This window comes from Crocodylus porosus, unplaced genomic scaffold, assembly GCF_001723895.1.
Source record: "Crocodylus porosus isolate Cpor-Errol unplaced genomic scaffold, CroPor_comp1, whole genome shotgun sequence".
In the NCBI taxonomy this organism is placed as follows: Eukaryota; Metazoa; Chordata; order Crocodylia; family Crocodylidae; genus Crocodylus; species Crocodylus porosus.
This window is the reverse complement of record NW_017728931.1, coordinates 10754864-10768150: the sequence shown is the minus strand read 5'-3', so window position 1 is coordinate 10768150 and position 13287 is coordinate 10754864. Positions and strand designations below refer to the sequence as shown.

Genomic DNA, 13287 nt, shown 5'->3' with positions numbered 1-13287 from the left:
CGCCCCCGGGCGCGTGGTGGGCGCGGGGCAGGGGCGCAGCCCCCGCACGGGGGATTTTTGCAGGGGGGGCGCAAGGTGGGAGGGCGGCCGGGGGTGCCAGCCCCGCAGGAGCAGGAGGGCTATGTCCCACGGGGGGATTTTTAGGGATTTTTGGAAAATGTGACGAAATCCAAAAAGGCCAAAAGAAAAGCAGAGGAAGGGTGAAAAATACATGTATATGTAGGTAGATGAGCATCGTGGGGTTGCCCAAGCTGACGCTTTGGGCTCCCACACAGTGCCTTGAATTCATTTCTTAGTGAATGAACTGCAGGAATGCGAGAGGCCAGTCTCCCCACCCGGGCAGCCCTGCCCCAGCGCCCCTCTGCAGCCCCTCTCCCTGCTCCCCTCCATGTGAGCATTCATTTTTTGTTGTTCTTCTTTCCTCTCCACCCTGTACTGCTCTTCTCTCCTTCCCCCTCCTCCTTGCTTGCAGGTCTGTGAAGAGCAGAAGTGTGAAGAAGAGGTTTTCCCCCTGGCCATGAATTACTTGGACCGATTTTTAGCTGTGGTGCCCACCAGAAAGTGCCATCTGCAGCTGCTGGGGGCTGTCTGCATGTTCCTGGCTTCCAAGCTGAAAGAAACCATCCCCCTCACTGCGGAGAAGCTTTGCATATACACGGACAATTCCATCAAGCCCCAGGAGCTGCTGGTAAGCAGCCCCCCAGCCTCTACCTTCAGCGCGCCCCACTGTTACAGCCTCCTCCCCCCACTCACTCTCTCCACCCAACTTAAACCACAGCCTTCATTTGTACCAAAGTATTCCAACAGTTCAAGACCTTTCTGCCCATGAGCCAAAGTCATCCATCTAAACCCCTTTTATGACCATTAAGGTGATTCCTGGAGTGGGGGGCAACACCCTGCTTTTAAAACATTGCATTTTTTACACTGTCAGGTATTGGAGACTCCTAGCCCTTTTCCATTTATTTCATGGATCCCAGGACCAGCAAGTGTCCTTCTGGGGCATTTGTAGGGATGGTTGCATACTTTTTACAGCTGTATCCATCTTTTTAATAGAAGAACTCTTCTTTGCTGGCATGCACATACATATATGTACATGTGTTTAAATGGGAACGAAACTTTCTGAGCAGAGTTCTTTTTAAAGGTGCTTACTTTCTGGTGCTGCACTGCCATCCAGTGTCAAACATGCACAAGTAGAAATGACTTCACCTTTGAACCACTGCCAGGATCTTTCTCTTCAGTTTCCTTTCTGCTTTCAGTTTCAAAGGCACTGTCTGAACTATGAGGGACTTTTTTCCTTGGCTAGGTACAAAATAAAATACATGGTGGCTTTCATCACCCCTTGGAAAATTCACATTCAAACAATTTTAATGAGCATTGATGCCATATCTTAACTTTCATTTTGGGTTGGATTATGTTTCTCTTGAAGCCAGTGGAGGCTTTCCCATGATTCCAGTGGGTAGAGGACCAGGTCCTTCATGCTCTGAATTTAACAAATTACTAGATGTTAAGGGAATAGGTTGTTGCCTATGAAAGTTCCTGTCTCTCTGAACCATTTTGTCTCTTCAGATGCCACCCTGCTCTGCCTTCTGCCTCTTATAGCTTTTGTAACTGTAGTTTTTTTGGTATTCAGTCATAATGGTGACCTTACTGGCACCCACTGCTGTTGTGTAGAATTATCGGCCAGCTCTTATGGAGTGAAAAGAGAAAAAAAAGTCTCTGTCATCCAACAGCAATTTGATTACATAATTAGGATTTGCAAAGCACTTCCAAGGCAGATTGCACTAGACTGGTGGTCAGTGTTATTTTATGAGGGTGCATGTTTCAATCAGATGGTTCTGTTTGTACAGTTCCTAATTTATATGTGTAAAGGGCCAGAGCTGACAAGTACTTGTATAAAAAACCCATTGAAGGCAGTGGGAGTTGACATAAGGAAGTTTGAAGATCTAGTTGGTACATAGCAAGGATCTTGCTCAACAACCACAGCTCCACTTAGTGCTTACACCATTTAGTTGTCTCATGGATGGTATTAATCAAGACAGTTAATACCATGGCTGCACTTGGAAAAAAACACTTACAGACATACTTAATTATTTATACTTCATTGGGAGTTCAGCATGTGCTTAAACTACTATACTGAGTTAGGATGCTTTCTTACATCCAGGACTATGGTAGAAAGTGTTTGGAAGATCAGTCCATAACTGATTGTCATTAATCATTCATTGACATTTTATTTGACATTTTATTAAAATAGTTTATGATTTTTTTTCCTTGAGAAGTTACTCAGGACTGGTTTCAGGTAACAGTTCTCGACCCATTTTAATAGTAATGAGATCTGAGGGAAGAAGGTTTCAAGGCTTATATATTATCCTAATAGGAATATTTGTAGCTAAACTGCTGTTTAGTAAAGCAGAGCTCTGTTCTGAAAAGCCACTGTAAGAATGGCCTTGTGGGGTTCCTTCCAGGAATGCGGGTGCAAGTCTGCTCAGTCCAGAAGTAAAAAGAAGTTATTTTCAAGTTGCCAACCCTGCCAACTGAACCTGGCCTCCAGGACTCATGCTGGGTCCTTTTAGGAACCAACATCATCAAGCAAAAAGAGTCTGTAAATGGCACTTTGTTAATAACTCTGAAGATGCGCGAGGCAGAGCAGAATCCAGCGCCCTCACTCTGAGCTGTGTTGACTCTGCTGGGTAAATAGGAGTAAAAGGCAGTGAAAACTCTCTTTAGACTTTAAAATCAGCAAATATTGTTCAAAGTGCAAGGAAGGAACTGATCTGTTGATTGAGAAGATGCCATTTTCATGCACAATCACTTGTCAGGACATGAGCAGCTTATGGGTATAAACAGTTTTTGCCCATCCGGAGCTTCCATTGGCTTCATTGGGAGCCTTGGGAGTGAAGCAGTTTGGGATTGGACCCTCTGTAGTTGATTGCCAGGTTATTTGTAAGGCTTCTTCTCAGATGTGATGTGCATTTATTTCCCTTCTACAAAACTTACTTTTAGAGAGCAGAAATCGTCTGATTTATCTAAGGACGTTTATGACATACCAAATGCACTTGTAAAGAAAACATGGTGGTGCTAACTTTTGCAGTTTAAAAAAATGTATGCTTTTAGTTATTTGTGGGCACAGCACTCCGTAAGGCTTTACATGGCTATAAATTAAGGGCTATAGCCATTTAAAATAAGTTACTAGGAAAGGACCACAGTGACCTTGGCAATATCTAATTTCAGGCTAAACTTTCTGGGTGGGCATTCAACACTGGATACAAAAAAAGGAAAAGTGTTGGCAGGAGCTGCCAGGCCTCATTACTTTCAGTGGAGCTTGACATTTTCAGTATTTGGGAAAAAAAAAACGGAATAAAAAGAATAAAGTCAACAACTTCAAAGCTTTCAGGGCATATTGAAAAAAATGTTCAGGCAGAACCAATTTACTAGTGATATAATTGCAATCAGTAAAATGAGTGAGTTCTTTTATTCTCCTTCCCTCCCCCCTGTTTGCCTATCATTTTCCCTTTTTTGCCTCCTTCAGGAATGGGAGCTGGTGGTGTTGGGCAAGTTGAAGTGGAACATTGCAGCGGTGACTCCACATGATTTCATTGAACATATTCTAAGGAAGCTGCCTCTGCCTAAAGACAAGTTGCTTTTGATCCGGAAACATGCACAAACATTTATTGCCCTTTGTGCTACAGGTATGTCAAGCGGTTTCGGGTCACTGATTGCTGCTTTTGGTGTGCATAGAAAGAAAGATTAGTCTTAAAAAAGTAATGGAAAGGGCCCAGTCCCCGTATCCCTAAATCCCAGTGAAGCCAATGGGAATACTTGCCTAATGGCTGCTTATTCAGGCCTGGACTTGTGTGTGTGTTCATGCAGAATTCTTGCATTTGAGAACAACAATGGAGTGATCCCATTCTGATCTCATTGAAGTTAACGGAAGCGTATCCAAGGACTTCTGTAGGGAGACCTTATGGTTTTCTGCTTATCTCGTCTCTTTCTAAGAATTGCTTATGAGGACAGGCGTAGCACAGTAAAAAAATAGGAGTTGCTGTTGCCTGTTAAGAAATTGCTTAGGAAGTCAGATGTGGTCTCTGAAGATTGCATACATCATCAGATCCAGTACAACTTTAGCGTTATGAATGAGAAGCAATTTAAATGGTCATATAACAGGACAGTGCTAAAGTAAAATAATAAACTTATATAACCTGTGATAGTACTAAGTTACTGAAGCACAAGAAATTAACATCAAATCAAATTTAATTTGTACTTTTGACACTTAAAATGCCACTTAATTCCAAGTAAACAGTTAGTCTTTTTAGTTGTTTACAACTATTCAAAATATTTTAATTAACTTATTTAAAAATCTCTCTTTTAAATTAAAGCTTAAACATTCAGCCTTAAGCTTTCTGAGCGTCACATTGAAATTGCACATCATGCTTTTGTTAATTCAGGTATGTTACTTGCAGGTGGTCTAATCATTCAACCTCTGAGAGAGGTAGAATTAGAGGTCATGTCACGGCTCAGAATGTGTATGTGGCTTTACAGAACAGGGATTGCTTCCAGCTACGGGTGTCATAGGACATGGCTTAGTGGGGTGCTACTCTTGATTTAGAATTTTGGGTGCCGCCCTGATATAAACATTGAAAATTTACAACTTTTCAAAGTGGACTAATTTTGCTAATGGTTCAGATTTTTCTATTTAAAGAATAATTTTATGGACTATGTAAGTTGATATCCTCTTAATAGAACTATTTTTCTGACCATTGAAAGATGAATATATATAGATATTTTCATATACTGTTGACTGAGGTGTGACAGACTCATAGCTGACCATCACATCTGCACATTTACCTTTTCTTAGTTGTAGTGCAAAATTACTTGTCTTTTTTTAATACTCCTTCCTTTCCTTCTCCTTCTGCTTTCAGTCCACATTGAAGCAAGACTTTACTGAGTTTAGTGGACATATTGCTTGAAGACAATAAGATCACTTGGTATTTTACCTGCTAGTATTAGTATTTACCAGCATCTCTTTCCTTCCAGATTTATCAATTGTTGTCAGCTGTGTACTGGTTTAACTGCATCTAGTCTCGTCACTAGGGTTTTGCTCAGGACTTCCACTCTCTGGTGGAAACCCGACTTTTCGCAGGCAGTTCTTCCACCTCTTTCAACCAAGAATTACTATATCCTTGACTAAATTTTACCATTCATGGTCTGTCTTTAAACCTATTTGGTGTTGACATGGGTGTCTGGTGCCTCTTGAGTCCCCCGGCAGCCAATCCTGCTGACCAGTGTGGGGAGGGGTCCCCGGTGGCCAATCACACTCAACAAAAAGCGGCTACGTCACTTCTGGAACTCCAACGACCGCTTTTGCTGGTGGTCCCGCTCCCCGGCCAGTGCTTGCGGGGGTCACTAGTGCTCCCGCCAGCTAAACAGGGAGTGTGGCCTGACAGGCGTGCACCCCCGCTCTCAGGGGGTGCACATGCACCCCAACATGTTGCCCCTGGATGTCAGTCTTCCCAAACTGATCTATTCCTACCTTTTCTGTGTTGCTGTTATCTTAAGTGGTGGTTCTTCAGCTTTTAAGCCAGTGGGCCAGTTTCTGAGAGTGAAAGACATTCTGTCTTGAGCCCATCTCTCCTAGACTTCAATATCCAGTTCCCCATTTGCATTCTTAGTGTGAACCATTGGAGTGCCATGGACTATAGTTTGTGAAACAGTCCTGAGTCACTAATCTGTCTGCAGTCTCCCTCAGTTAATTCTGTGTTGGATGGCTTCATGTTCCCTATATCCACAACTCCACCCTTTGCTCAGCCCTTGACCAGTTTGTGCCTTCCTGTCATGCATTTCCTTCTGTGCTCCTCAATACATGGATCATATTCAGAAGCTTAAATTCCTTTTCTTGTTCCTGAAAAGAGCGTATCAGAATGCCTTGTTCACCAGGACATACAGAAAGCCCAGTTCATCATATGGAAAAGCTGTCTTCTTTCAGGATCGACTGGGCTGTGGATGGTCACTTAGTGTGTTACCATAGGCAAGCTAGGGGTCACACCAGGTATCCATTGCAGTCTGAATCATTAGGCTGAGGGTTTGAGGTGGTGTCGTGGTCAGAGCAGATGGAAGATCAGAGCCAGGAGGTCCAAACATGGCAGGGGCAGAGACTGCAGCAAGGCAGGGATCAGGCAGGAGCCAGGCAGATGTCCTGAAGCACATACAGGAGTTTTATTGCTGGGACAAGTCCTGCAGGAAGTTGGAGGTGTTTTATGGTCCCTCTGGTATGGAAACTGCAAGCCCCTAGGTCCCTCCCATGAGGACATTGATAAGGAGTCAGGTAGCCAAGAGGAACAAGGCTGGGTTCGGGCTGGTGTCTAACCATCTGCCCAGTGGTGCCACAGACTTTGACCCTACCAGCTGGTTTGGCTGCTCTGGGTTCAAATCTCAGTGGTCCTAGCATCTAAGTGTCCATGGATTGGCACTAGGTTCATGAAGCTGGTTGTGGAGGTTATTTTTCTTCCAGTCCCATTATCCCAAATGGATTGGTTTAGGAACAGTGCATTCCTGCAGCTGTGCAAGGGGTTGGACTGGATGACTCTTCAGGTCCTTTCCAATTCTAGGTTTTTGCCAGTTTCTGTGAGGAGGTTAATACATTTTTTTCCCAGCATCATCAAAACACATAATGTCCCTGCAGCTTCAAGGCCAGAGGCCTCATTCCCCTATATTCACTAACAACCTGCTGTCAGTTTGCACGCTGTTTCTTGCATTACAGAAAATGCCACATCATTTCCATTATATGCTTTTTTCACCATGTCCATCTGCAGAGCCATTACTGTCCTCATGTATGGAGAGAAAGGCACTAGCCTTCCCCCCTTCAGCTGTTCTCTTTTTCTTGTCCCTTGCCTCATCACCATCATTCGTCACTGCATCTGCACTTGATTTCTTTTCCCTCTCTCACTCAGGACTAATGCTGTCTCTCAATTTGGGTAAAAACTACTGTTTTATACCCCCCATTTGACCTTTTTCAGCAGGGTGGCCTCCTTCAACCTTTAGCCGTCTCTCTTAGTCCAGCTCCCTTAACTTCTAGCCTGGCTTTTGACCTTTTCCCACTACCAAGACTGACCCTTTCTGGGTGGCTAATGACTACCATTGAGTGTGGATCATTGATTGTAGATCTCTGACCATCTCTTCATTTCCTGTTTAAGCTCAGTGAAGGTTTCTTTACTATCAATCACTTTTTCCTCATTAATGTCTCAGGTTAGACGTTAGTGACCCCTTCACTTTCTGCCTCAAGTTGGAGTCCTAGCTCTCCAATGGATCCATTTTCATTTCTGGTGGACGCTTCTCATCAAAGTTGCCAAACATTTGCCTCTGCAACAGCTAACCAGTCATACTCCCCAGTCATGACCACAATCCCATGATCCCTTTTTTTTTGTCAGCAGAGGCAGTGAGGTTGTGCCAAGCAACCATTGCTTGTTTTGGATGGGAATTCAAGGTAAAGGATGGGTGTCAGGATTGCCTTCACAAGAGAACAGCTCAGAAAGGGAACGGATCTCTCCCTTGTTACCTGACTTGGCTCTGCTGGAACTCCCCAGTACCCTTATCTACCTAGAATGTCACATTGATATGGATGTACCTTGTTCTACACCTCTCTCTCACTTATTCTGTTACCTTTTTGTTTTCCTACATCTTCATCCTTCTTGTCTCCAGGGATGTTTTCTGAAATCCAACTCATCGTGAGGTCTACAAAGCCGTTCCTGATAAGAATAAGTGTAACCCATTCTTCTTGTTTATTGCTGGTGACGCCTTACCGTTCTGTTACTGAACACTTGGAAGAACTGGAGTGTCTTGTGGGCAAAAGTTTTCTTTGTTCCTCCTCTCTCATTCTGATACTGCTTTTCAGAACCTAGGTCTCAGCCTTTAAAATGCCTCAGGGTCATAATCCTCAGGGTCATCCTTGATCCCTTTTTTGACCTTCCAGGTCTCTCTCATCTGCAAATCTGCCTATCGCCAGCACCTGAACACTGAATTCATCCTTTCCTGGACACCCTGCTTCTGTCTAAATCTTTTGCCATTTCTTACTCATTCCCTGCCTTGACTAGCGTTTATGCCCTTGAAATTTCACAGACACCAACATTTTGTGACCAGACTCTTCCCTTTACAGAGTCGAACTAGGCTACTGCTTATCTTTCACCTTTCCTAGCTCCCTGTTTCACTTAGGGACATGCTCCATGCTACCTCCCTAACCTTATCTCCATCTACTTTTTTTTCCCTTACCTCCTTCATTTTGGCACACTTGGCCCCATTTCTGTCCCTTCCCACAGCCCTCCACAACTTGGACCTGTTCTTTCACTTGAGTTGCCCTGTCTGCCTGGAGTTCCCACACTCCAAGCCACAGAATCGGTCCTTGAGGAGTATGAAAATTCATCCGTTACAGATGATGTGCTGGACATCCCAACCTGAAAGCAGAAAGAGGAGCATTCATGATTTTATTGACTTTAAATCTCCATTTGTTTCCCCTCTTCCAGGTCCTTCAGAGTCAAAATGTTAGCTCTTACCTCATGTGATTTTCCTATATATTGGAGGCAAGAAGTTCTAGTAGTTTAGTATAGGGCAATTCTATTTTACCCCAAAACCTACAGATGAGTAGGGTTTTGGATGGAAGGGGAGTTAGCCAAACCAGGCTGGGCCCTGAGTCCCCAGTCCCAGATCATAACACAGGTCTGGTTGTTCCACTGCAGGGTTTGCAGAGTTATTTTTCTGTGTACACTGAGAGGTAAAGACTGAAAGCTAGAAATCTTTCAGACTTACTGGCTATGCTAAGAAACAGCATTTACTCAGCTTTGCTGTTTTCAGTAGTTGCTCATCTGCCCTCTATCAGGGTTCTAAGCTAGGTGAGATGTTATCAGCAAAAAGCATTAAGGGGCATTACACCACTTTGGAGCTTCAGTCTGAATGACTGGGAGCCTGAGAGAGAGATGGTAAAAGTACATTTGAAGGCAGTTTTGTACTGACTGCCAGACCTCAGCCCACTGTCATTGGGAACATTCAACATCTACATGCTAGAGCCGAGAGAGGGATTTTATTTTTTTAACTTCTGAGCCGAATCCTGAAATCCTTACCCAGGCAAATGTGAAGAAGGAGTTTTGTCTGAGCAAAGGCTGCAAGAGTGGATAGACAGCACTGGGTGACCACAGAGATTACCTTGTAACTCTTAGGGGTGTGTTTGGCCCTCAGTACCCAACCTGGGCCACCTCTGTGGTGCTTAATCTCCATTCATCCTTCCATCCCTTTTCTGCGTGTCTGAGAGCCATTGCGTTCAGCTCTGTGAAGCATGAGCCTTGTAAAAGAGAATATGTGGTGCTATGTTGTAAATTTAATCAGCAGCCTGGATTTTTTAACATCAGTGGAAAAATATGAAGGCAGCGAGCGCGTAACCGTATGTATTAATCTTCTGGAAGGAAAAGCACCCGTTGTGAAGTGGCAATGGCTGCATCGTTATTTCTTGTACAGAGTGAGTCTGAAAGAGGAATAAGCCATCCAGAATTACTGGGTAAAGGGACAGAGGTATAGCTGGGCTGTTTTGTGTTGTGGGCAGCAGTGGCACATAGGACAGTGGCCAGGACAGTGGTGGCTGCTATTTTTGTATCTCTCTCCAGGTTGTCACCCAAAGCTGGTGCCCTGTTTCCCGCCCATTACTTACACTACTGAGCAGAGAAGTATGCTTGATCGTACAGGGAAAGGTGGTTTTTATCAATGTTTTAGGTTTCATGGCAGAATGAATGAGAGCCAATTCCTGCTACTGTTAATGTTTTGACATTGGATTCAGAGGAAACAGGATCAGGCTCCATATGTAGTATCACTGCATCTGAAATGTCAGATTATAAGGTCACCACACAAAGTCTCTCTCTCCCCTTGGCACTAACAGTGTTGCACATTGGAGCAGTTGATGAAGAATACGCCCTTAGGTTTGACAGTTTTGATCAATGAGATTTAAGATGGCGGTAATGAGTGGCATTTTACAGAAGGCTAAAGAGGCAAACCCCCACCTCTGCTGGACTTGTGAGTGGGAAGATGCACGGAAGGAAAATAGCAGAAGGAATCCATCACTTACAAACCCTCAGCCCCAGGTCCTCAGCTGGTGTAAACAGGCATAATTTCACAAACTTCCATGGAGTTGACTTTTGGATATTCCATTAGTACAGGGAATGGGAGAGTGGTGATCCTTGGTGAGGGTTTCTTATTGCTGATCTGGTAATAATTATCAGTATATTAACCACCCACAATGCAGAACTTATGATCTGCTAGTTTGTATCTTGTCTAAAGCATCCATAAAACACAAAGGGCATGGCCAGGTGCACACATACATTCTTTTAAATTCTGTTTTAATTTGAAGTACCTGCAGGGGTTCTTCTCTATCATGCTGCAAGGCACCATGGACCATTGCAGACAGTTCATGCACCTGGGCACTGGGTGATCAGGGAAGATCCATGGCTCCAGGATCTTCTGGAACTCCAGTCTGTACCCCCAGTGATGCACAGGAGTTGCTTTCTGCACTTCCAGCATAGAGACTGAAGAGATGACTGTCCTATACCCCCAACACGCACATGCTACTTGAGGATCCAGCCTGCCTTCTCTCCCTTAGAGGCTTCTGAAGCCTTGTACCAGATGCTCCAGAGCCAGGAAAGAACTTTTTATCAGCTGAGCAGCTGCCAGATGACCATGAAGCATACCTTTGGGTCATGGTAAAAATGGGCTATATTGAAAATACTTTTCTCCCTTTGTCTCATATAAGAGGCTGCACCTAAAACTCCAAACATTAGCGTTCAGACTGCTTTTTATGGGTCCACCATCAAGATGTTAGGATCAAAAGTTCATGTGGGGCCAAATCTTATTCACCTGACTTGTACAGTCAGATTTTTTGAGACCAGTGGGACTACTCAGTAAGAACAAGCTTAGGTCTCTGACCATGCTATTTTTTTAGAATATTAACAGGCTTAAATCTGTATCATATTTGTTCAGTAGTCTTTTGCTCGGTTGTACTTGGCACAGGTATATCCTTTTTAAGAGCTAAAGAATAATTTGGCATTGCCTTTTTCAAAAATAGTCAACATGGGCAAAAAAAAGGTAGCATCCTAAAAAAAATACAAAACAAGGGAAATTAGGACAAAAGTACTTAAAATGTCATGTATTAAAGCTCAGAAAGAAAGCAGAGCACTTAGGGCAGATTCTGTCCCAGTTGTTGGGTCTTTAGGTGGACCTGGACACTTTAAGTGTGATTTTGTTCAACCCTGTTCAAGTCCCTGAAAATTCATTAATTCATTTACTCCTGTAACTTACTGTCAGGTGACCCTTTAAGCTTGGATTACAAAAAAACGGAGAGAAGGACACACTCATCTTTCATATTAACAGTTTTTCAGGGTCTCAAGCAGGGTGGAATCAAATAGCATTTAGGGACATGTCCCCACAAGCGGGATTGTACATTTCCCTGGGGACAAACAGCTGCTTGTCTCTGAGGAATGCCCATGCATTCTGGCACACAGCATTGCCCTGGGTGAGGTAGGAGAAGCTGGGGTCAGCACCTTGCCTGGTCCCAGCAGCTTTACTTGGGGTCCTGGGGGCCTCCAGGGATTGTAGCCGTGGCAATCCAGCAGCAGGGAGCCTGGCCACCAGCCAGGGCATGGCTCCAGCCAGCCAGGCTCCCATTTTGGACCATGCACACTGCCACCACATATGCTGCCCTTTTTCTAGGTGTGTGTTTTTTGACACGGTGAATGCCTGCATGTGTGGCGCATGCGGTGTGCAGCAGCCCAGACGGGTCTGTGGCACCACGTGCCACATTACATGCTCGTGTGGACACACCTTACATGTCTAAGTCCACTTACAATACTGCAGCCCTGGTGAAGATAATATTTCTAGAGACTTCAGTAGGGACATCAGCCAGCCACAAGTGAAGACTGTAGCACTGAGAGAGATTTTTTATTTTTTTTTTACCAAATCGTATAAATGAAATTAATCATTTAAAAGTTAAAACTGGAACAGTAATGAAAAGTAACTGTTGAAGTAGTGTTTCTGCTTCACATTTGACACAATGTGTTTGTGCCTACTGCATGCTTTTAAAACTTTTCTCCTTTCTGGGGGGTTCCCATTATTGACTTTGCATTGCAGAACCTCTCTGCCCCTGCCTTTAATTCACCTTATTTCAGATCTGCTCTCAGCCTTGCATTGCCCTGGGTTGGAGGTCATGACCCATCTGGTGTGGCAAAATGGGTAATCCAATTGGATAGTTCTGTATCTGTCTACAGGGTCCTAGAGCCTGACCATGTCACAAACACATTTGGTTTAGAGCAAACAAACAAACCTGTGCACAAAACCCTTGCCATCATCCCCAGATCAGTACAAAGTGCCTGATCTGCAGGAGTGCAGATTTTCCTAATCATCCTCTTGTATATTAGCTTTGTCAAACCGTTTGCTGTTTGTCTACCTTCGGTCTTGCCTTCCAGCCTAGAGCTGGCTGCACAGGAGTTGTTTGATTGTGAAAGGTGACGTGCATTGACAATCCTACAGAACTTTACAGTATTTTGCAGGATCTGGCCCATAGCTTTTAAAGTGTTTGGGGTCCTTAGGCAATCAGGCAGCACATATGTTGTTGACAGTGAGCTTCCACGTGAACATTGCCTGGGTGGGAACAGAAAGTTAAATGATTCCTGGTTTCTCATCTGCTTTTTTCTTAGCACTGTCATGCTGCTCAGTTTGTATTGCAGCCCTTCAGAATGCTGCCCTCACATTCATTCAGCCTCTTTTGTACTTTGCTTTGCAATCCCATAAATCACGATGACGATGGAGGGTCAAATTCTTCCCTCAGATATATGCAGTGGCTTCTCAGGCACTTCAGCAAGCAAGCCACACACACATCTGACAGGAGAACTTGGCCCATGATGTTGACAGGGATATCTAACTGCTTATGTTGGACCGCCACTGGAACTCAGTATTCCTCACCTCCATCAAGAAATTAGAACTGTCTCTTTTAAAGGCCAAATACTGATTCCCTCCCTTCTCTTTCTTTTTTTTTTAATTTATATTTAAGTCATGAAAATGATTGGCTCAACTCCAGGAGGAGTTTTTGCCTGGATAGAATCTGAGTAAGGATGTCAAGATTTGGCTCAGTGTCGTTTTTGGGGGCAGGCAGGGGTAAGCAAAGCAGGAGGGTTGTATTTGAAAATAGCATTGTACAAAAAGCTTGTTTTGAATGTGAGGGACTCCAAGGGGGGTCCTGCGCCCCCTCAGATATGGCGCTTAATATTT

The 13287-nt window shown here is 44.0% G+C and overlaps 1 protein-coding gene across 2 annotated transcripts in view; it reads left to right on the top strand.

Moving 5' to 3' along the window:
• CCND2 (cyclin D2) overlaps positions 1 to 13287 on the top strand; it is a 45748-nt gene that overhangs the window by 1430 nt on the left and 31031 nt on the right. For both annotated transcript variants that reach the window (XM_019544207.1, XM_019544206.1), the window contains exons 2-3: positions 473 to 688; positions 3527 to 3686. In XM_019544207.1, coding sequence (XP_019399752.1) covers positions 473 to 688; positions 3527 to 3686 — 376 coding nt within the window. The remainder of the gene's footprint in view (positions 1 to 472; positions 689 to 3526; positions 3687 to 13287) is intronic.